At 38.8% G+C, this 21,052-nt stretch overlaps 1 protein-coding gene across 4 annotated transcripts in view; it reads right to left on the bottom strand.

Moving 5' to 3' along the window:
* Window positions 1–708: 708 nt before the first annotated feature.
* Window positions 709–21,052, bottom strand: part of LOC131154320 (phytyl ester synthase 1, chloroplastic) — a 98,560-nt gene continuing 78,216 nt past the window's right edge. For 2 of the 4 annotated variants that reach the window (XM_058107017.1, XM_058107015.1), the window contains 5 exons: window positions 5,502–5,587; window positions 5,087–5,383; window positions 4,877–4,969; window positions 1,206–1,311; window positions 709–1,088 (listed from right to left, as the gene is read on the bottom strand). In XM_058107017.1, the coding sequence (XP_057963000.1) occupies window positions 5,104–5,383; window positions 5,502–5,587 (366 nt within the window). In that variant the 3' untranslated portion in view covers window positions 709–1,088; window positions 1,206–1,311; window positions 4,877–4,969; window positions 5,087–5,103. The remainder of the gene's footprint in view (window positions 1,089–1,205; window positions 1,312–4,876; window positions 4,970–5,086; window positions 5,384–5,501; window positions 5,588–21,052) is intronic. The other 2 variants (XM_058107018.1, XM_058107016.1) reach the window with 1 other exon arrangement.

The raw sequence follows: 21,052 nt of genomic DNA, 5'->3' as shown, positions 1-21,052 counted from the left end.
GTATGCAAGATAGAAAATCAAAGCTTCAGCTTTCTCCATTCTCTTTTCCTTTTTTTCATTCCCCCTTCACCCGTTCCCCAGCATTTTCCTTCATTTTGTGATGCAATTGAAAAAGTAGCCACAATATTTCTCTCTAGGATCGATTTGGAACTAAAAAAATAATAGAAAAATGGAAGAAAAATATCAAAGAATCCACATTTTCATGTTTGGTTGTCAAGAAAAATAAAATAGAAAATAAACAAAAATATACTAAATCTATACAAAATTTTGATTTTACACATCATTAATATTTAATGTTTTTTAATTTTTATGTCATACTAAAACAAACTTTTAATTTTGATAGTATCTAATAGAGAAGAAAAATACAAGGAAAAAATGAGGTCCGTCCTTATTTTCCTTTCCTTTTCCCAAGAAAAATACTTGATGTAAACAGATCCTTAATCTCCTTAGTACTTGGGTCAAACCAGCAACTATTCGACCAGAGTCTACTTGCATACATGAACTGGGTTCATTCATACAGTTCATTCCCAATTCTGAAGACACCAAACATGACCCACAAACTCAAAGTTAAGCACACATTCTAAGCAACAAGTCCTCCGTTAATTTTGTTGGTCACTTCAAAATTTGGTTTCTTGTTTTCTTTTTCTCCCGACTCTGTTCATGAGCCCATTTAGCTTAAATAAGGTAACACCGATGAATGAATTCCACTTTTCCCAAATAAAATTTAATATATTTAGCATACTTCTTTCAATATTCAAAAAATTATATTATACAAGATGCAGACATTTTACCTATCAAACCCCATAGATCAGGGATCAAAGGTTGGAACTTGATCTACAGGACCAAGAATTGACTGGTATAAAGTTTTTTCAATAATACTCCTGCAAGGGTCCTCTTCTCGCTTATTTATCAAGTAGATCATAATGCGTTCAACTTCATATTTTATCCGCAAGTACAACTCATTTGCATGTTGCTTCTCATTCAGCATCTTTTCCCTGCCACTTGCTTCTATTGGCTTCCCAAACAGATAGTAAAACCAATCAGGTGTCTTTGGCAAAGGCTCTGGAATGAATAAATCTTCTTCATTCCTATAATGCAACATGTCCCTCGTCAATATTTACATTTTGCAAGCATGTTTAAGTTTATCTGTAACAATTGAAGTGGAACTACTAGAAAAGAAGAACCATCAAATTAAGAATAAGTACCTCAATCTTATGACATCGCGGTTACTTTGTCTTATATAATCATTTACCACAGGGATCTAAATCAAGAATCAACTGCCGCATCAAAAGGCATAGTGACATCAACCAACTTCAAAGAAATACCAAAAGGTTAAAAGAAAATTTAAAAAAAAAAAAGAAGATTAAAAAGCACAACGGTGAAAAAGGAAATGTAAAATAATGCATTAGGATATAATCATCCAAAAAAAAAAAAAAAACATGCATCTGAGCAGTAACTAGATTTATCGACAAAGAAAAAGTATAAAACAGTTCCAACTTATAAAAAATACTTCACAAGAAAATAACTAAAATTTTAATATTTTTAAGAACATATTATGGTATGTATTGATTAGTAGTTCTCCTGGCGGTTTCACTTGTTTATGCCACCTCAAGCCCCTCCACTTGAACTCAAACTTGCCCTCGGATTTGTCTTGATATTGGAACTCCCAACTCTAAATGAAAATATAGTACAAAAAAATGGACGACGATAGAATATGATGCACGCCCTGTAAAGAACATAGTCCACTCAACCCCCGTGCTTGCCGTGGTTCAAAGCCAAAATGGTCCAAGCCTACCTATAGTTAAACTTAGACCTACAAGTCACAAGGCGTGGTAGGCATGCAATCATAAACACATTTTTGTTTCCTTGACATTGTAACGTTCAACATTCATTCCACAAATATCTCTTTGAGGTGTTGTATGTTATGTGGTTTTGAAAACCCTTTTGAAAGACTCATTCATTTTGTAATTTTTGCAATAAAGAATGCATAAATCATGATACTTTATACCAAATTTTAGTCAAAACCTTCTGCATAGAGCTCCTCTGGGTAAAAGAGCACTTCTCTCTCTTAGCATAAAGGTTGTTCTCCTTCAGCTTATTGAGCACCTTCCATAGATGCTCCCCATGTTCCACTTGAGTGGAAATGTAGACAACAGTGTCATCCAAGTACACCATGACAAATTTGTCAAGGTACTTATTAAACACTCGGTTCATTGGTGTATAGAATGTCACTAGCGCATTTGTCAACCTGAAGGGCATCACCAAGAATTCATATGCCTTGTACCATGTCATGCATGTAGTTTTATGCTCTTCACTATCTAATATCCTCATCTAATAGTAGCCTAATTGCAAGACAAGTTTAGTGAAGTACTTTTCATGACTTAGCTTATCAAACAAATTAGCAATCAGTGGAATGGGATACTTGTTGCGCATAGTCACCATATACAATCTAGACACACCCACATGCCTCTATTGTGTTTCATCTGAAACAACACTAGTGCTTCAAACGATCTTTTGGAAGGATGCATATATCCCGCTTCTAATAACTCTTCAAGATGTTTCCTCAATTTTGCTAACTTTGGAGATGTCGTCCAATATGGCATTTAGCTAGAGGTTTTATCCCTGACAACAACTCGATCTCATGCTCCACACCCCATCGTGGAGGAAAGTTGTGTTGTAACTTGTTCGACATCATTATTTTGTATTCATCCGACACAGCTTGACAAGCAATAGGCACTAGTCTTTGTCTGCCTCTTTGTTCACCACCAACATGGCAAGACATGTTTGTCACCTCTTCTCAATCCCTTCTTTAGTTGCATAGTTGAGAGGAACTTCTCGTCGTCCCCTTTTTTTGCAACGGCTTGCGCCATGCAAGGGTGATCTCCCATCAGGCAAAGGTAACTAGCAAACAATGTTAGTACCACATTAGTCTCCCTTAAAAATTCCATTCTAAGAATCACTTGAAAATCATCCATCGACACGGTTATGAAATTCGCATGTCTTGCTTATTGTGCAAGCTTCACATTCCCTTGCATGGCTACTCCCACAGCAGGTAGAGCAACAAAGTTAACCACTTTCATGCATCTTGAGTCCTTCTCCAAGTTTAAATTAAGTCTCTATGCTTTTGGCCTATGAAATAAAGTTATAGGTGGCCCCAATGTCCACCATAGCACCAGTGCTCTTCTCATTGATCCACAAATCCACAAACATTAATCCTTTCCTTCAAGTAACTTTTGCTTCTTTTGCCTACCTCTCCAATGCATTAAGTAATCGTATTGCACCCATTCTCAAGGTTTCCTCATCCTCATCATCTCAGTAACGGGCTAATAAGGAGAGCAACAAGGCATGGTCCATACTCTGTTTGCTTGTCACGCCAACCCAAATTATCACAGGTCTGTGACATGCCACACTACATGTGTGCATGCCTAGCACAAGTAAAAACTTCTTTCAAGAATACTTTTTATAGACAAGAAATTATTAGACACACTACTATATATGCACAAGATCTAATATGATTTCATCATATATATATATATGTGTGTGTGTGTGTGTGTCCATATTTAACTAAATTAAATTAAATAGTTTTTTTATATAATTGACAAAATCATATTAGGTCCAATGCATATATTGAGTGTAGCTAATACTTACCCTTCGGTTCACAAATTAGAAAGCAAAACAAAACTACAGTAGTGCCAAACGGAACATGAAAGCGAACCATGAGAATGGGTTCACTTTTTTTTTTTTTTTTCATGGAGTGTGAACTCCATTAGTACCTTTTTTTTCCCCTCCACAGGCTTCAGCAGGCAGTTAAGTCTCTTATGGATATATAAGAATAATGGTCATTTATGAACTATACAGATTGATCAACATATATCTTCCAGTCCCCACAAAGAGATGAATAAAGAGAACTAAGAGAATATCAATAGCTACATCCAACCAACTAGCAAAAAATGGGAATATACTTCATTCTTTTTATATGGCAAGTGGATGGCTAGAATCTTAAAATAGCTAGCTTCAATTCAAGTAATACTTTCTTTATTTCCTTTCCATTCGTTTGGGGTTAAAGCCCCCACATGGCAGCCCCTAAACTACTCGAAGTGTTGCTCGAACCTCAATTCCTTCTCACAGCGAGATTTGAGCCTTGGCCCTTGTTTTAGGTGAGTCGAATTGCAATGAAGGAATTCTCAGGTGTGCTTGATCAACGAGACATGCACTTGTATCAAATATATTTCATTCGAGTCCTACATGCTTTATGTGATGGTACCTAGCTATCAAATGAATGATGGTAATGGATTTGATCAAAAAACAAGACACATGCACCCCAAAGAATTTTTCCAAAGGTCAGCTTTCCAATAGCAATAATAGAACTCATAAGAAGCAAAAGTAAAGGTCGGGAAATATTCCTGCATGCAAGATAGAAAATTAAAGCTTCAGCTTTCTCCTTTCTCTTTTCCTTTATTTCATTCTTCCCCCTTCACCCTTTCCTCAACAATTTCCCTCATTTTGTGATGCATATGAAAAAGTAGCCATAGTATTTCTTTCTTTAGGATCTATTTGGAACACAAAAAATAATAGGAAAAGGAAATAAATATATCAAAGAATCCAAATTTTCATGTTTGGTTGTCAAGAAAAGTGGGAAAGAAAATAAATAAATATATATATATACTAAATCTATAAAAAAAAAAAAAAATTGATTTTACACATTATTAATATTTAATTTTTCTTAATTTTTATGTCATACAAAAATAAACTTTCAAACCAACAACTATTCAACTACAGTCTACTTGCATACATGAACTGAGTTCAATCATACAGTTCATTCCCAATTCTGAAGAGATCAAACACGAACCACAAACTCAAAGTTAAGAATACATACTAAGCAACAACTCCTCCGTTAATATTGTTGGTCACTTCAAAATTTGGTATCTTGTTTTCTTTTTCTGCTGTCTCCGTTCATGAGCCCATTTAGCTTAAATAAGGTAACGCATGAATTAATTCCCACCTTTTCCAACTAAAATTTTATATATTTAATATACTTCTTTCAATATTCAAAAAAATTATATTGTACAAGATGCAGACATTTTACCTATCAAACCCCATAGATCAGGGATCAAATGTTGGAACTTGATCTACAGGACCAAGAATTGACTGGTATAAAGTTCTTTCAATAATACTCCTGTAAGGGTCCTCTTCTCGCTTACTTATCAAGTAGATCAAAATGCGTTCAACTTCATATTTTATCCGCAAGTACAACTCATTTGCATGTTGCTTCTCATTCAGCATCTTTTCCCTACCATTTGTTTCTATTGGCTTCCCAAACAGATAGTAAAACCGACCAGGTATCTTTGGCAAAAGCCCCGGAATGAATAAATTTTCTTCATTCCTATAATGCAACATGTCCCTTGTCAATATTTACTTCTTGCAAGAAAGTTTAAGCTTATATGTAATAATTGAAGTGGAAGTACAAGAAAAGAAGAAATCATCAAATGAAGAATAAGTACCTCAATCTTATGGCATCGTGGTTACTTTGTCTTATATAATCCCTTACCACAGGGATCTTCATCAAGTCATTGTAATCAAGAATCAGCTGCCACATCAAAAGGCATAGTGAGATCAACCAAGATAAAGAAATACCAAAAGGTTAAAAAAAAAAAAAAAAAATTAGAAGGACAACGGTGAGAAAGGAAATGTAAAATAATGCATTAGGTTATAACCACCAAAAATACAAAAAAGAACATGCATCTGAGCAGTTACTACATTTATGGACAAAGAAAAAGTATAAACCAGTTCCAACTTATTAAAAATGCTTTACAAGAAAATAACTAAAATTTTAATTTTTTTAAGAACATATTATGGTCCTGATTAGCAGTAGTTCTCCTGGGGGTTTCACTTGTTTGTGCCACATCAAACCCCTCCACTAGAACTCAAACTTGCCCTCAATTTTGCCTCGACATTGAAATTCCCAACTCCAAACAAAAATATAGTACAGAAAAATTGGACGACAATAGAATATGATGCACGCTCTATAAAGAACATAGTGCTTTACTAGAACACCATAAATGCACTTCTAGAATTGCACATCCACTCAACCCCCGTGCTTGCCGTGCTTCAAAGCCAAAATGATCCCAAGCCTACCCATAGTTAAACTTACACCTACAAGTTACAAGGCGTGGTAGGCATGCAATTATAAACACATTTTTGTTTCCTTGTCATTGTAACGTCGAACATTCATTCCACGAATATCTCTTTGAAGTGTTGTACATTATGTTTTTTTGAAAACCCCTTTGAAAGACTCATTCATTTTGTAATTTTTGCAATAAAATAACGCATAAATCATGATACTTTATACCAAATTTTAGTTAGAACCTTGTGCATTGAGCTCCTTTGGGTAAAAGAGCACTTCTCTCTCTTAGCATAATGATTGTTCTCCTTCAGCTTATTGGGCACCTTACATAGATGCTCTCCATGTTCCACTTGAGTGGAAATGTAGACTACAATGTCATCCAAGTACACCATGACAAATTTGTCAAGGTACTTATGAAACACTTGGTTCATTGGTGTGTAGAATGTCACCGGCACATTTGACAACCAAAAGGGCATCACCGAGAATTCATAGTCCTTGTACCATGTCATGCATGTAGTTTTCTGCTCATTGCTATCTACTATCCTCACCTAATAGTAGCCTAACTGCAAGGCAAGTTTGGTGAAGTACTTTTCATGACTTAGTTGATCAAAAAAATTAGCAATCAGTGGAATGGGATACTTGTTGCGCATATTCACCTTATACAATCCAATCCAAACACATTCACATGCCTCCATTGTGTTTCATCTGAAACACCACTAGTGCTTAAACGGTTCTTTGGAAGGATGCATATATCCTGTTGGCCTTACAAGGCTTAAAATCTTGTTATCTTGTTTTGATGCTAACAAACAAGTGAAAATTAATGTATTTGTGTGAGTAATGATATTTCAGGGTTCATATATGTGAAAGTAAGGTCAAAGTGCCCACAAGGATCAAATATGATGGAAGCAAGGTCGAAGTGCTCACAAGGATCAAATGAAGCTTAAATGAGTCAAGACATGAATTACTTGTTGAAGAACATGAGAACATGAATAAGTTGTTGAAAGCCAAAGCATATTAAAGTCAAAAGATCTAAAGAAAGGCAGAGTAAGAAAGCTTAAAGAATATGGAAGCTTGAAGAAAAGATGGATTCAATCCAAGGACAAAGCATGAAGACTCAAGAACTTAGAATGTTAATATTTTAGAAGTCTCATGTAAGTGCTTTAATGTTTAAAATATCGTTTGAAATATTTTGAAGCTCTTAGGTTAACTTCTTATACCTAGATACTTTTTAAAATACCTGAATAATATTTTTATAAGGTCAAAAATTATTTTAAAAAAGGTTAGAATCATTTTTGGAATAAAGAGCACCAAAAAGAGTTTTTTCCCAAATGGTGCCAGTTTTTATACAGCCGCATTGAGGTGAATTTTTCTCTATCAAACACTCATTATTTTAAAGAGTGGTAAACATGAAAGTTGTAGGATTTTCTCTTAGCTTTCTTTTGACACCAAGAACACATAATTTGGAGTTATACAGAAAAAGTTATGGCCAAAACACTGAAATGGGGTAACTGCTGTCAGACATTTAAAAACTATTCAACGAGCAAATTTTTAAAATTCTAATGTTTTAAATTATAGCCGTTTGAACCTTAAATATTCTAATAAATGGGAAAATTCTTTAAGGAAACTTTTGCAAGTTTGAAAGCCTATAAATACATGGTTTTGCAAAACAAATAAAAATTCTAAGAATTGAAAAATCTGTTTTGAGGAGTTGAAAGTACTCTTGTTCTTCCTAAGTTCTCTTGCTCACTCATTGAAAAATTCTTTTGCTGAGAATTCTGAAGTGCTGATCCTTCTTCCTTTGAATTCCTACTGCTAATCCTCTTCTAAGAAGGATATTGGTGAATTCTACACCTAAGCTTCATTCTATTTCCTATTGATATTTTACATTTAAGTATATAGTGCTGAAATTGTACTAACTTGCTCTTTGAGAGGGTATACTTGTACGCAGATTTTATCTTATATTTCTTGTAGTTCATTGACGTTGCAAGGTGTTTGGATCGTTGGCTAAGCAAGGGGATATTGCTTAGAGAGGCGGACTCTAGCCTATGTAAGGAGTGACCGAACAAGAGAATATCGTTTGGAGAAGGTAGGCTCTAGCCTTAACCAAGGAATGTTGTAATCGATTTTGCTCCACCCGTCAACGGAACAGGTTTAGTGAATCCTTTGGTGGTTTGCCAAAGGCGATGACGTAGGCTGGGTATAAGTCGAATTTCGTAAAAATCTCCGTCTCACTCTCTCTTTCCCTATTCTTTATTTTCAGTACATATTTAAATTGCGTAGATGATTTAAATTGAAAATCAAATATACTACGCATATTTGGAAATCAAGTAAACTTAAAGATTAATTTTGATTTGGGTTGCGGAAACCGAAAGGGAGTACGTTGGTGAAACCATACGGGAGTACGTTTCTTGGTTAAACACTCAAAGATAAATTAACTGAAAGTTTATTTGAGTTTTGAATATTTGGAAAGAGTGATTGAATGTTGTATTGAACATCATATTAAGCAAATCCATATATACAGGGCTTGATTAAAATTTATATCTAGGGCTGACTACAAAAGCTTTAGTGTGTTTGTGAAAGGATTGTTGAATATTAAATTACATTCTTCACAAGGTTTTCAAATTCATGATCACAGGGCTTATATAAACAAACAAACAATCTCAAGATCTTATATTACCAAAGTATTGAATACCTTATATCCTGGTTTGGTTGTTTGATGTTTAACTTGTACTTGGCAAATAAATTGATTATTTGGTTTGAAGATTGTGTTTAATTGATTGGTTGTTTAATTGTGTTATTGATTGGATAAAAGAACTAAGTTCTTGTGTAATTGGTGAAATTAAATAAACAAGTTAAAGAATTGGTTAAGTGTTTAAAGAAGTTAAGGATTCTTAAAAGAAGTTAAAAGAAATTTTTAAAAGCCAATTCACCCCCCCTCTTGGGAAGCTATTCCTAATTTCATATCCCTCTTCTAATAACTCATCAATTTGTTTCCTCAACTTTGCTAACTTTTGAGATGCCATCCAATATGGCTTTAGCTAGAGGTTTTATCCCTGACAACAACTTGATCTCATACTCCACAACCCATCGTGGAGGCAAGTTGTGTCGTAACGTTTTCGACATCAAAAATTTGTATTCATCCAACACCTCTTGACAAGCAATAGGCACCACTCTTTGTTTGCCTCTTTGTTCACCACCAACATGGCAAGATATGTATGTTCACCTCTTCTCAACCCCTTCTTTAGTTGCATAGTTGAGAGGAACTTCTCGTCATCCCCTTTCTTTGCAACGGCTTGCACCATGCAAGGGTGATCTCCCATCAGGAAAAGGGAACTAGAAAACAACATTAGTACTGGTTTAGTCTTCCTTAAGAATTTCATTCTAAGAATCACTTGAAAATCATCCATCGACACGATTATGAAATTCACTTGTCTTGCTTATTGTGCAAGCTTCACACTCACTTGCATAGCTACTCCCACAGTAGCTATAGCAACAAAGTAAACCACTTTCATGCATCTTGAGTCTTTCTCCAAGTTTACGTTAAGTCTTTGTGCTTTTAGCCTGTGAAATAAAGTTATAGGTAGCCCCGATGTTCACCATAGCACGGGTGCTCGTCTCATTGCTCCACAAATCCACAAACATTAACCCTTTCCTTCAAGTAACTTTTGCTTCTTTTGCCTACCTCTCCAATGCATTAAGTAATCGTATTGCACTCATTCTCAAGGTTTCCTCATCCTCATCATCTCCTTATGCTCCTTTTGCAATGGAAGCTTGCAATGCATTGAGGGATGATTTATGAAGACAATCAGCAACTTTGTGAGAGCTTCGACATAAGAAGCATGTCAACTTACCCCTGCTTCAGTTGTGTCGAAAGACCAAGATAACAAATCTTCCTTTGAAGTTGATGCCTTGGTGTTAGCTGCCTCATTTTCGGGTTTGCCGTCTTGAGAGACTTTTCGCTATTTCCACCCAACATGTCTCTCTTAGGACATTATGGATCTCTCTCCAACATAGTTAATCAAACAATATATGGAAGCCTATATAGTGGGCATAAGATTCTTTGTCATTGAAGTTCTACTTTTGCCCATGGTTTTGACTCCTCGAGAAATAGAACAACTTATCTTTTTCTAAGATGTCTCAAATATCCAACGTCAAAGCAAGGAAATGTTTCATATACTCCCTAACTGTACCAATGTGTTTGAGGTCTCTCTAGTGTGCTGACCATTGTACTCAAAACATTTTCGAAAAAAAAATTGGGCCTTGATCTACACAATGTCCATTCTATATCACATAGTACTTGGTACGCCACCATATCTTAGCATCACCCCTCAAGTACACTATTGCCATGGATACTTTTGCTTCCTCTAAGTTGGTCCTCATCGCACAAAAGTATTGCTCCATGTCAAATAAAAAGTTCTCCAACTCTTTAGCATCACGAGCACCCCAATAGATTCAAGGTTCTGGCACCCTTGTTTTTCTATACTCTATCCCTATAGAGTTGGAATTCCCAACAGCATAAATTATCTAAGTTCATATTTGCATTAAAATCCCCTATATGGATTTGTAAAGCTTCTACCGTAGTACGAAGGTCCTTTGACACTTCCATAATAGAACCCTTGTGATGTTTTTGTGGTCCCTCCAACACATGAACACGTTCAACAAGTTTGGCCATCTCCGACGTCACATGGTTGGGTGTCTCAGGTTGGACATTTAGCACCTCAATTCTCTCGGTATTAGTTGGCATGGTCTCTCACTGATACTTCACACAAACCCACAATGAAGGCAACTGAATTCACAAAACAATTCACTAAGCTCTAGTACCAATTGTCACAGACCAAACACTTCATACCTTGTGAAGGACCAAGTGACACTAGCTAAAGCACTCTCACTTAACTAGTCATCTGAAAGTATACTGCGGTTTACCACAAGAATACATTCAAACCATTAAATGCAAAGTAAGTGGAAGTAGTAAGCAAATGAGAATCATGCAGTAAATTGTAAAGCAATGAAATTCATTACTAACACCTCCGCGAGCAACATGCTTGTTGTAATATATGGCTCATATGTTGAGTGGAATGCATGTACAAAGAGAAAACATGGAAGAAAACAGGAATGCTAACTTGCAGGAGGAAACCGTTGACGGTTTGGTCTAGGTGCAGAGAAACAATCGACTGTTTTGGTACTGTTACATCGACTGTTTGCTCTCGATATTAAACCGTTGACGGTTTGGCTCGGTAACTCAGCGTTGGTTTTCCAATTTTGAATTGGGAAGTTGGATAGGTTGGGTCTCAGGTTGAATGCGGGGCTAGCAAAGAACTTTTAGGGCCAAGGCAATGAGTATGGCATGTTTCTTGGTTAACCGGTCGCCAAGGGCATCGCTAGAGGGGAAAGTTGCAGGGGAAGTATGGACAGGCAATGCAGTAGACTACTCTGGTTTGAGAGTATTTGGTTGTCCTTTTTATGTGCACATTTCTAGTGAGGAGAGATTAAAGCTTGATACAAAGTCTAGACGTTGCATTTTTCTGGGATATCAAAAATGTGTGAAAGGGTTCAAGTTGTGGGATCCAATGGCAAACAAGGTGGTGATCAGTAGAGTCGTGGTTTTCGACGAGAAAACCATGGTGAAGCGTACTCAAGAGGAAGATGAAGAGAAATAGGAACTAGAAAACTGAAGCAAAAATGAGCATGTTGTGTATATGGAGTTAGAAACTCAGGGTAATGATGATGGTGTTCAGAATGCAGCAAGTTCTAGCTCGGGAAATCAGCAAGATGACAGTATCGCTATACACAAACCCAAACGCACTATAAGGTTTCCGCCAAGGTATGGATTTGATTATCTGGTGTCTTATGCACTCATAACTAGTTACAAGGATCCAACTACTTTTCAAGAGGCGGTGCACAACGAAGAGAAAAGTAGATGGATGGATGCTATGGTGGAGGAAATGGAGTCTTTACATAAGAACCAGACGTGGGATTTGATGAAGCTTCTAGAAGGAAAGAGGGCGATAAGTTGCAAGTGGGTGTATAAAAAGAACGAAACAGTATCAGAAAAAAGATGGAGTGAAGTTCAAGGCACGGTTAGTAGCAAAGGGATACTTACAAAATGTTGTTGTTCATTCTCGGATACGTAGTGGAAGCACACAATCACAAACGAATCAATCAACAACCACCAAGGCAATCACTCGATGATGAAATATACTCAAGAAGCAAACACTCAGTAATGAGAAGAATAAAAAACACAAGCAAAAACACAAGATTTACGTGGTTCGGCAATTTGCCTACATCCACGGGAGCAGCAACCTCTTTTCCACTATGAACAATGTCAAAGCATACAAGAGCGTTACAAATCAATGATTATATGCAAATCCTAAACGTACAGGAATCTTAGATCCTATTTAAACAATCCTTGTAGCAATCCCCGGAGGAAATCCCTTCGATTAGCCCAATCAATTGGCCCCCGATTTGAATTTACGTGATTCGTGCCAACTGAAACCGTTAACAGTTTTACCAAACCGTCATATTTTTCCTGAAACCATTGACAGTTAGGGTCCAATCCGTCGATGGTTTGCCTTCCTCCTGCAAACTCCTCTCATGTTTTTGCCCCTCGCTTCACGTAACTTTCTCTGGTACATGCGTTTCCGCTCAAAATATGAGCCACATTCCTAATAATCTCCAACTTCGCGAATATGCACCACTTAGGAAATCCAAAAGTATAACCACTGCTCCACCCAGGCCTGTAGATTGGGTATGTCTCCCATCTAGCACATGGAGACGTTGATCAAGTCCAAGCAATGCTTGAACTTGTCTGTTGTGGCCGGCTTCGTTAGCATATCAGCCGCATTGTTAGACGTATGAACCTTCTCAAGAAGAAGTTCCCCTAAAGCAATCAATTCCCTGACCCTGTAATACCACAAATCAATGAGCTTCGTCCTCACATGGTATACCTGATTCTTCACCAAGTAGATGGCACTCTGACTAGCACACTACAGGCAAACTCTACCTTGCTGGACACCTAGCACTCTGACAAACCCCGTAAGCCACAACGCTTCCTTGGCAGCCTCAGCCACTACCATGTACTCCGACTCAATAGTAGACAATTCTACGAATGACTGCACTATAGACCTCCAACAAATGGGTCTCCTACAAAGGTAAAGAAGTAGCCTATGGTAGACCTCCTGTTATCCAAATCTCCTGTGTATTCAGCATCCACGTACCCTACTACCGACGGATCACTCTGTTGTGCACTGAACACTATGCCATATCCGGTCGTACCCCTCAAGTACCTGAGAATCCACTTCATGGCATCCCAGTGTTGTCGACTTGAATTCGAGAAGAATTTGCTCACCACGCTGACAGCATGTGCCGGGTCCGGCCTTGTACACACTATGGCATACATCAGACACCCCCACTGTGCTAGCATAGGGATCTTCGACATATCACAAGCATCATCGTCCATCCTTGGGCATTGGGGGTAGACAGCCTGAAATGACTCGCCAAAGGCATGCTCGCTGGATTAGTCATGCATAGCCGTCCTGAGATAACCATAGCCTTCCTGCAGCTCTGTCCTTGCGAATCCCCATGCCAAGTATCCTCTTGGCTGCACTCAAGTCTTTCACGTCTAACTCTTTTCCCAACAGAGTCTTCAACCAATTCACCTTGATCATATCTTTAGCAGCAATCAGCATATCATTAACTTATAGCAGCAAAAATATAAGAGACCCATCCACAAGTTTCCTCACATAGATGCAGCAATCGTACTCACACCTGTTGTAGCCGAAATGGGTCATATAGGTGTCAAACCTCTTGTACCACTGCCTCAAAGACTGCTTTAGCCCATAGAGTAACTTCTTCAATTTGTAGACTAAGTGCTCCTGTCCAGGTTGGCTAAACCCTTCTAGTTGTGTCATGTAAACCAGTTCCTCCAGATCACCATGGAGGAACGCCGTCTTTACGTTCATTTGCTCCAAATGCAGATCATGTTGCACCACCAGTCCCAACACTACGGTAATGGAAGTGTGTCTGACCACAGGGGAGAAGATTTCATCGTAATCTACTCTCTTCCTCTGCGAGTACCCCTTCGATACCAAGCGAGCCTTGTCCTTCTCTCTTTCCTTTTCTGAAGCTACTTCCTTCTTCCTATATACCCACTTGCATCCAATCGCCTGTTTCCCAGCTGGAAGCTCCACCAAGTACCAAGTCTGGTTCTTATGCAACGACTTCATCTCCTCCACTATATCACCTATCCAGCTACCCTTCTCCGGATTATGCACTGCCTCCTGAAAGGTAGTAGGATCCCCGCTACTGATGACAAGCGCATAAGACACCAAATCATCAAAACCGTACATGGGGGGTGGCCTAATGATGTATTTGGGTCTGTTTATAACTATGCTCCAACGCGATTGATGGTCATCCGAGCTAGAACTCACTGTGTCATCTCCACCCTGAGTTTTTGACTCCACCTGCACCGCTGGCTGATCTCTCAGGCTAGGACTCCTTGCATGTCTGCCCTCAAGTCTCTAACTCCACCAGAATCGCATGCTTGTTGTTGCTGTGATTTTCTGGCATTTGTTTCTCTATTTCTTCCTTAGTACGCCACAACATGATTTTCTCAACGAAAACCACATCCCTACTGATTACCACCTTGCTTGTCACTAGATCCCACAACTTGAACCCTTTCACGCCTTTCGAATATCCCAAAAATATGCACACTCTACACTTCGCCTCAAGCTTAGATCTCTCCTCACCCAAGATGTGCACATAAGCCGGACACCCAAATACTCTCAGTCTAGAGTAGTCTACCTTGTCTCTTGTCCATATCTCCTCAGCAACTTTCCTATTTTGTGATGCCTTAGGTGATCTGTTTACCAAGAAACATGTCATACTAACCGCCTTGGCCCAGAAATTCATGGCAAGCTCAGCATGCAACCTAAGGTGCCGAGTCGTTTCAGCTAGGGTTCGGTTCATCCTCTCTGCCACACCTTTTTGTTGCAGTGTCCTCCGTACGGTAAAATACCTCCTTATGTCGTGCTGCTCGCAAAACTCTCCAAATCCCGAGTTTGTGTACTCAGTTTGTGTACTCAGTCTTGAGAAACTTAATCTTTCTCCCGGTCTAATTTTCCACCTCAGCTTTCCACAATTTAAACATAGCAAAAGTCTCCAACTTGTGTCGCATGAAGTAAACTCAAACCTTTCGTGAGTAGTTGTCGATAAAACTCACGAAATACACGTCCCCCTCATGATGCAATTATCATTGGTCCCCAAACGTCTGAATGAATTACGTCCAGTACTCCTTCCTTGTGTGTGGTTGTCATGAACTCAAGTCGATTCTACTTCTCAAGCACACAGTACTTGCAGAACTCCAGCTTACGTGATTTTACCCCCTTCAAAAGATTTTTGTTGTGAAGTTCATTCATCTCACGCTCACCCATATGCCCTAGACGCAAAAACCATAGAACAGTACTATTAGACTTAGACTCTATGGTCGCAGCTCCACCTACAACTGTGGTACCCAGTAGTGTGTATATATTACGCGGCACTCTCTTCCTCTTCATCATGGTCAGAACTCCCTTGCTCACCTTCACTACCTCACCTTCAAACTTGTAACTGAACCCATTACAATCCAAGGTGCCTAACGAAACCAGATTCTTCCTCAACTCTGGTACGTGTCTCACGTCACACAACATCCTCACCACACCATCTTACATACTGATTCTGATATGCCCCATAGCGTTCACTTTGCACACAGCATCATTCCCCATTAACAAAAAAAACCGGAACTGACCAATATATACGTAGTGAACCAATCCTTATTAGGCGTCATATGATACGAACACGCCGAGTCCAAGATCCAAGAATTTGCAAACTCATCTAACCCTGATGAAACTGAGAGCATATCACCGTCACTGCTCCCAAAGTCTCCTTCAACTACATTTGCCGTTGTTGACGAACCTTCTTTGCTTTCAGCAACTCCCTTCCTCCTCTCCGGACACTCGGGTTTTATGTGCCCTCTTTTCCCGCACTTAAAACACCGCACGTCCTTCTTCTTCTGGGACTTGGACCGAGCCCTATGGCTGCTCAATCCACCCTGGAAACCGCTCCTCAACTGATCCTGATTCAACTTCGCCACGACCCCTTCAACATGTGAATCCTTGTCATTGGCCTTCTTCCTCTGGTGGAACACCAGCAACGCACTTGTGATGTCCTCCAACTTCAGGGTTTCTTTCCCCCAAGTCAACATCGTAACTAGGTTTTCATATGTAGGAGATGTCGGTAGGGAATTCAGTAGCATCAATGTTTTATCCTCTTCCTCAAACTTCACATCAACGTGCTTCGGATCACTAATGATCTGATTGAAAGTGTTGATGTGTTGAGTCAAGTCCAAACCCTCCGCCATCTTAAGCCAACAAAGCCTTTGCTTAAGATACAGCTTGTTCGTAAGCGACTTGGACATGTACCAGCTTTCAAACTTCAACCAAATTGTAGCTGGCGATTCCTCATCCATGACGTTGTACGTAACCTCATAGGCCAGACAATTCTGGATAGTAAATACCGCCTTTGCTTCAAGCTCCTTCCAACTTGAATCGTTCATGTCATCCGGCTTTTTTTCCGCACAAAGCCTTCACCATCCCTTGCTACACTAGTGCATCTTTCTTCCATCGTTGCCAAAACCCAAAATTACCAATTCCATCGAACTTGTTTACATCGAACTTCATCGAAGATACCTTAGCTAATAACTCTAATACCACTTCTTGTTGTTCGTTCTCGAATACGCAAAGGAAGCACACAATCACAAACGAATCTATCAACAACCACCAATGCAATCCCTCGATGATGAAATATACTCAAGAAGCAAACACTCAGTAATGAGAAGAATAAAAAACACAAGCAAAACAACAAGATTTACATGGTTCAGCAATTTACCTACGTCCACGAGAGCAGCAACCTCTTTTCCACTATTAAAGATGTCAAAGCTAATAGGGTTACAAATCAATGATTATATGTGAACCCTAAACGTACAGGAACCTTAGATCCTATCTAAACAATCCCTATAGCAATCCCCTGAGGAAATCCCTCAAATTAGCCCAAAACTAAATGGCCCTCGATTTGAATTTACGTGATTTGCACCAACTGAAACCATTGACGGTTAGGGCACAATCCGTCGACGGTTTGCCTTCCTCTTGCAGACTCCTATTATGCTCTTGCCTTTCGCTTCACGTAGCTTTCTCCAATGCATGCGCTTCCGCTCAAAATATGAGTCACATCTCCAACACAAAAGAAAAGGGTTGATAATGATGAAATCTTCTCCCCAGTGGTCAGACACACTTCCTTTAGGGTAGTGTTGGGATTGATGGTGCATTATGATATGCAATTGGAGCAAATGAACGTAAAAACAATGTTTCTCCATGGCGATTTGTAGGAGCAAATTTATATGGTACAACTAGAAGGGTTCAGTCAACCCAGACAGCATTTGGTTTGTAAACTGAAGTCACTTTACGGTCTGAAACAGTCTCCGAGACAATGGTACAAACGTTTTGACTCCTATACGATCCGGATAGGCTACAGAAGGTGTGAGTATGATTACTGCATGTATGGAAAGAATCTTAATGATGGTTCTCTTTTTTTTTTGTTGCTTTATGTTGATGACATGCAAATTGCTGCGAAGGATATGACTAAGGTAAACCAATTAAGACTCTGTTGAGTAAAAAGATTGACATGAAAGATATGGGTGCAACCAAGAAAATTCTTGGGATGGAGATTCGCAGGGACAGAACTGCAGGAAGATTGTGGTTATCTCAAAGCGATTATGTGGAGAAGGTGTCAGAAAAGTTTAGCATGACTAATGCAAAACCGGTAAGTACACCGTTAGCGAATCACTTTAAATTGTCTATCGCTCAATGCCCAAGGACAAATGAAAATATCCGTGACATGTCAAAGGCACCCTATGCGAGTGCAGTGGGGTGCTTAATGTATGTTATGGTATGTACAAGACTGAACCTGGCACAAGCTGTCAGTGTGGTAAGTTTATTTCAAATCCCGGTAGACAGCATTGGGATGCCGTCAAATGGATTTTCAAATACTTGCGGGGTACTTCTCACTATGGCATCATGTTCGTAAAGCAACAGAGTGATCTGTCAATTGTGGGATATGTTGACACAGATTATGCAGGGGATCTGGATGACAGGAGGTCTACAATAGGGTATGTGTTCACCCTTGTGGGAGGAACTATTTGTTGCAGGTCCATGTTACAATCTCTTGTTGCATAATCAACAACTAAGTCAAAGTATATGACAGTCGCCGAAACTGCCAAGGAAGCATCGTGGCTTACTGGTTTAGTCAAGGAGCTGGGTATACAGGAAGGTGGAGTTAAGCTACATTGTGATAGTCAAAGTGCTATCTATTTGGCAAAGAATTAAGTGTATCATGCAAGAATTGAAATCAAAATGAATGATTTCTTTATTTCTTGAATGCATTTTGTACAAATCAATACACAATATTTATAATACAATCGAAAAATATAAATATGGAAACAATATCCTAAAAGAATCTCTCTCAATAATATACAATCCTCTACATATATACTTCCCTAAATTACTCCAAGATACTCGGGATTTCTACACTCCCCCTCAAGTTGGATCATAGATATTGATCATATCCAACTTGTAGATGAAATCATCAAAGCTCTGTTAGGCTAACCCTTTGGTAAAGATGTCTACAGTTTGTTCCTTGGTAGGTACATAAGTCATACAGATGGTTCCTTCTTCAACCTTCTCTTTAATAAAATGTCAGTCCACTTCTACATGCTTAGTCATGTCATGTTGAATTCGATTGAAAGAGATACTAATGGCTGCTTTGTTGTCACAATAGAGTTTAATAAGGAATTTCGTCGGGATCTATAATCCTTCCAAGAGTTTCCGTAACGACAGCCCTTAACATATCCCTTGTGCAACTGCCCTGAATTCAGCTTCAACACTACTTCGAGCCACTACATTCTGTTTTTGCTCCTCCAAGTTACCAAATTTCCCCATACAAAGGTGCAATATCTAGTAGTAGACCTTCTATCTTCTGTTGATCCTGCCCAATTCGCATCTATGAAAATTTCTACTTCCTTGTTTTCATATTTCTTGAAGAAGATTCCTTGGCCCAGAGAGCCCTTGAGGTACTTGAGGATCTTGTACACAGCATCTAGGTAAGTCTTTTTTGGTGAATTCATGTGTTGTCTTACCACACTTACCGCAAATGCAATGTCGGATCTGTTATGTGATAGATAGAATAGTTTACCAACCAATCTCTGATACCTCTCCTTTTCAACTAGTATTCTGCAGACTTCGACCCTCTTTATTGCTTCAATCAGGGTTTCACTAGGTTCGCATCCAAGCATGCCAGTTTCGGTTAAGAGATCAAGGATATACTTTCGCTGAAAGACACTAATACCCTTTTTTGATCTAGCAACTTCCATTCCCAAGAAGTACTACATTTGTCCCAGGTCTTTAACTTCAAACTCAATAGCTAGGACTCTCTTCAATCTTTCCATCTCCACTATATCATCTTCAGTTAGGATTATATCATCAACATACACAATCAAAATTGTTTTCTTACCACTTTCAAACTGTTGGAAGAACATAGTGTGATCTGATTGCCCTTGTCGATATCCTTGGTTCTTTATCACCTTCGCAAATCTGTTAAACCATGCTCTAGGAGATTGCTTGAGTCCATATAGCGTCTTCTTGAGGTTACATACTCTATTTTCTTCACCTTTCTTACTGAAACCTAGTGGTATCGTCATCTAGACTTCTTCTTCTAACTCGCCATTTAGAAATGCATTCTTAATGTCGAGTTGTTGTAGTGGCTAATCTAAGTTAGTTGCCAAGGATAGGAGGACCCAAATTGTATTCAATTTTGCCACTAGTGCAAATAGCTCCGTGTAGTCAACCATAAGTCTGTGTAAACCCTTTTGCAACAAGTCGGGCTTTATACCGTTCAACTATCCCACCAACTCAATATTTCACTGTGAAGACCCATTTGCAGCCCACTGACTTCTTCCCACTTGGCAAATTCATAACATCCCAAGTTCCATTTTTTTCCAAGGCCCACATTTCCTCGATGACAGCTTCTCTCCATTCAGGATTCTCCAGGGCTTCCTGGATATTCTTTGGAATTTTTATCCTGTCAAGGTTAAAGGTAAAAGCACGATACCCTGTAAACAGAGTTTTATAAGACATGTATTTTGACCAGGGATATAGAGTACATGACCTAGTTTTTTTTCTGACTGCAATGGGTAAATTGATGTCATCAGGTGCAGACTTATTAGAAGGAAGCTCATGGCCATCTATTACCGAATCGGGATTGGGTGTGGACTCATGGTTGCTCGGAGCTATCACCGGTTCCAACTCTCTTGGTGCCTCGGGTGTAAGATTCTCCCTGTTTATTTATTTGGCTTTCTTGAGTAAACAAGTATTTTCTTGTTATTTTGTTTTTTTGCATCTCCCCCTGAGTTTAAGTGACCTTTTGCACATGACAAGTTAGGAAATAATGCAATGGCAGACTCATCAACAAAAAAATCAAATGATGCAATGGCAGACTCATCAACATAGAAATCAAAGAACCGATCTTCACTCCACTTCTCCCCCTGAAGAGAGGGCTTTTGGAAATAAGGAGTGGTTTCAAAGGACATGACATCAAGGCTAACAAACATTTTTTTTTGTGACAGGATCATAACATTTGTAGCCTTTCTGAGTAGGAGAGTAACCAATAAATACGCACTTGGCACGAGGTTCCAATTTATCCCGATTGTGAGCATGAAACTGCAGTACATCCAGAGATTTTCAGAGAGAGATTGGAGTGGAGCCGAGAGTTGGGAAAACATTCTTGGAGTTTCTGGAGATGAGTGGCAAAAGAAAGAACCCAAGTAGGCATTCGATTAATGAGATG

Source organism: Malania oleifera, chromosome 4 (assembly GCF_029873635.1).
Source record: "Malania oleifera isolate guangnan ecotype guangnan chromosome 4, ASM2987363v1, whole genome shotgun sequence".
In the NCBI taxonomy this organism is placed as follows: Eukaryota; Viridiplantae; Streptophyta; class Magnoliopsida; order Santalales; family Ximeniaceae; genus Malania; species Malania oleifera.
This window is presented reverse-complemented; position numbering and strand designations above follow the sequence as displayed.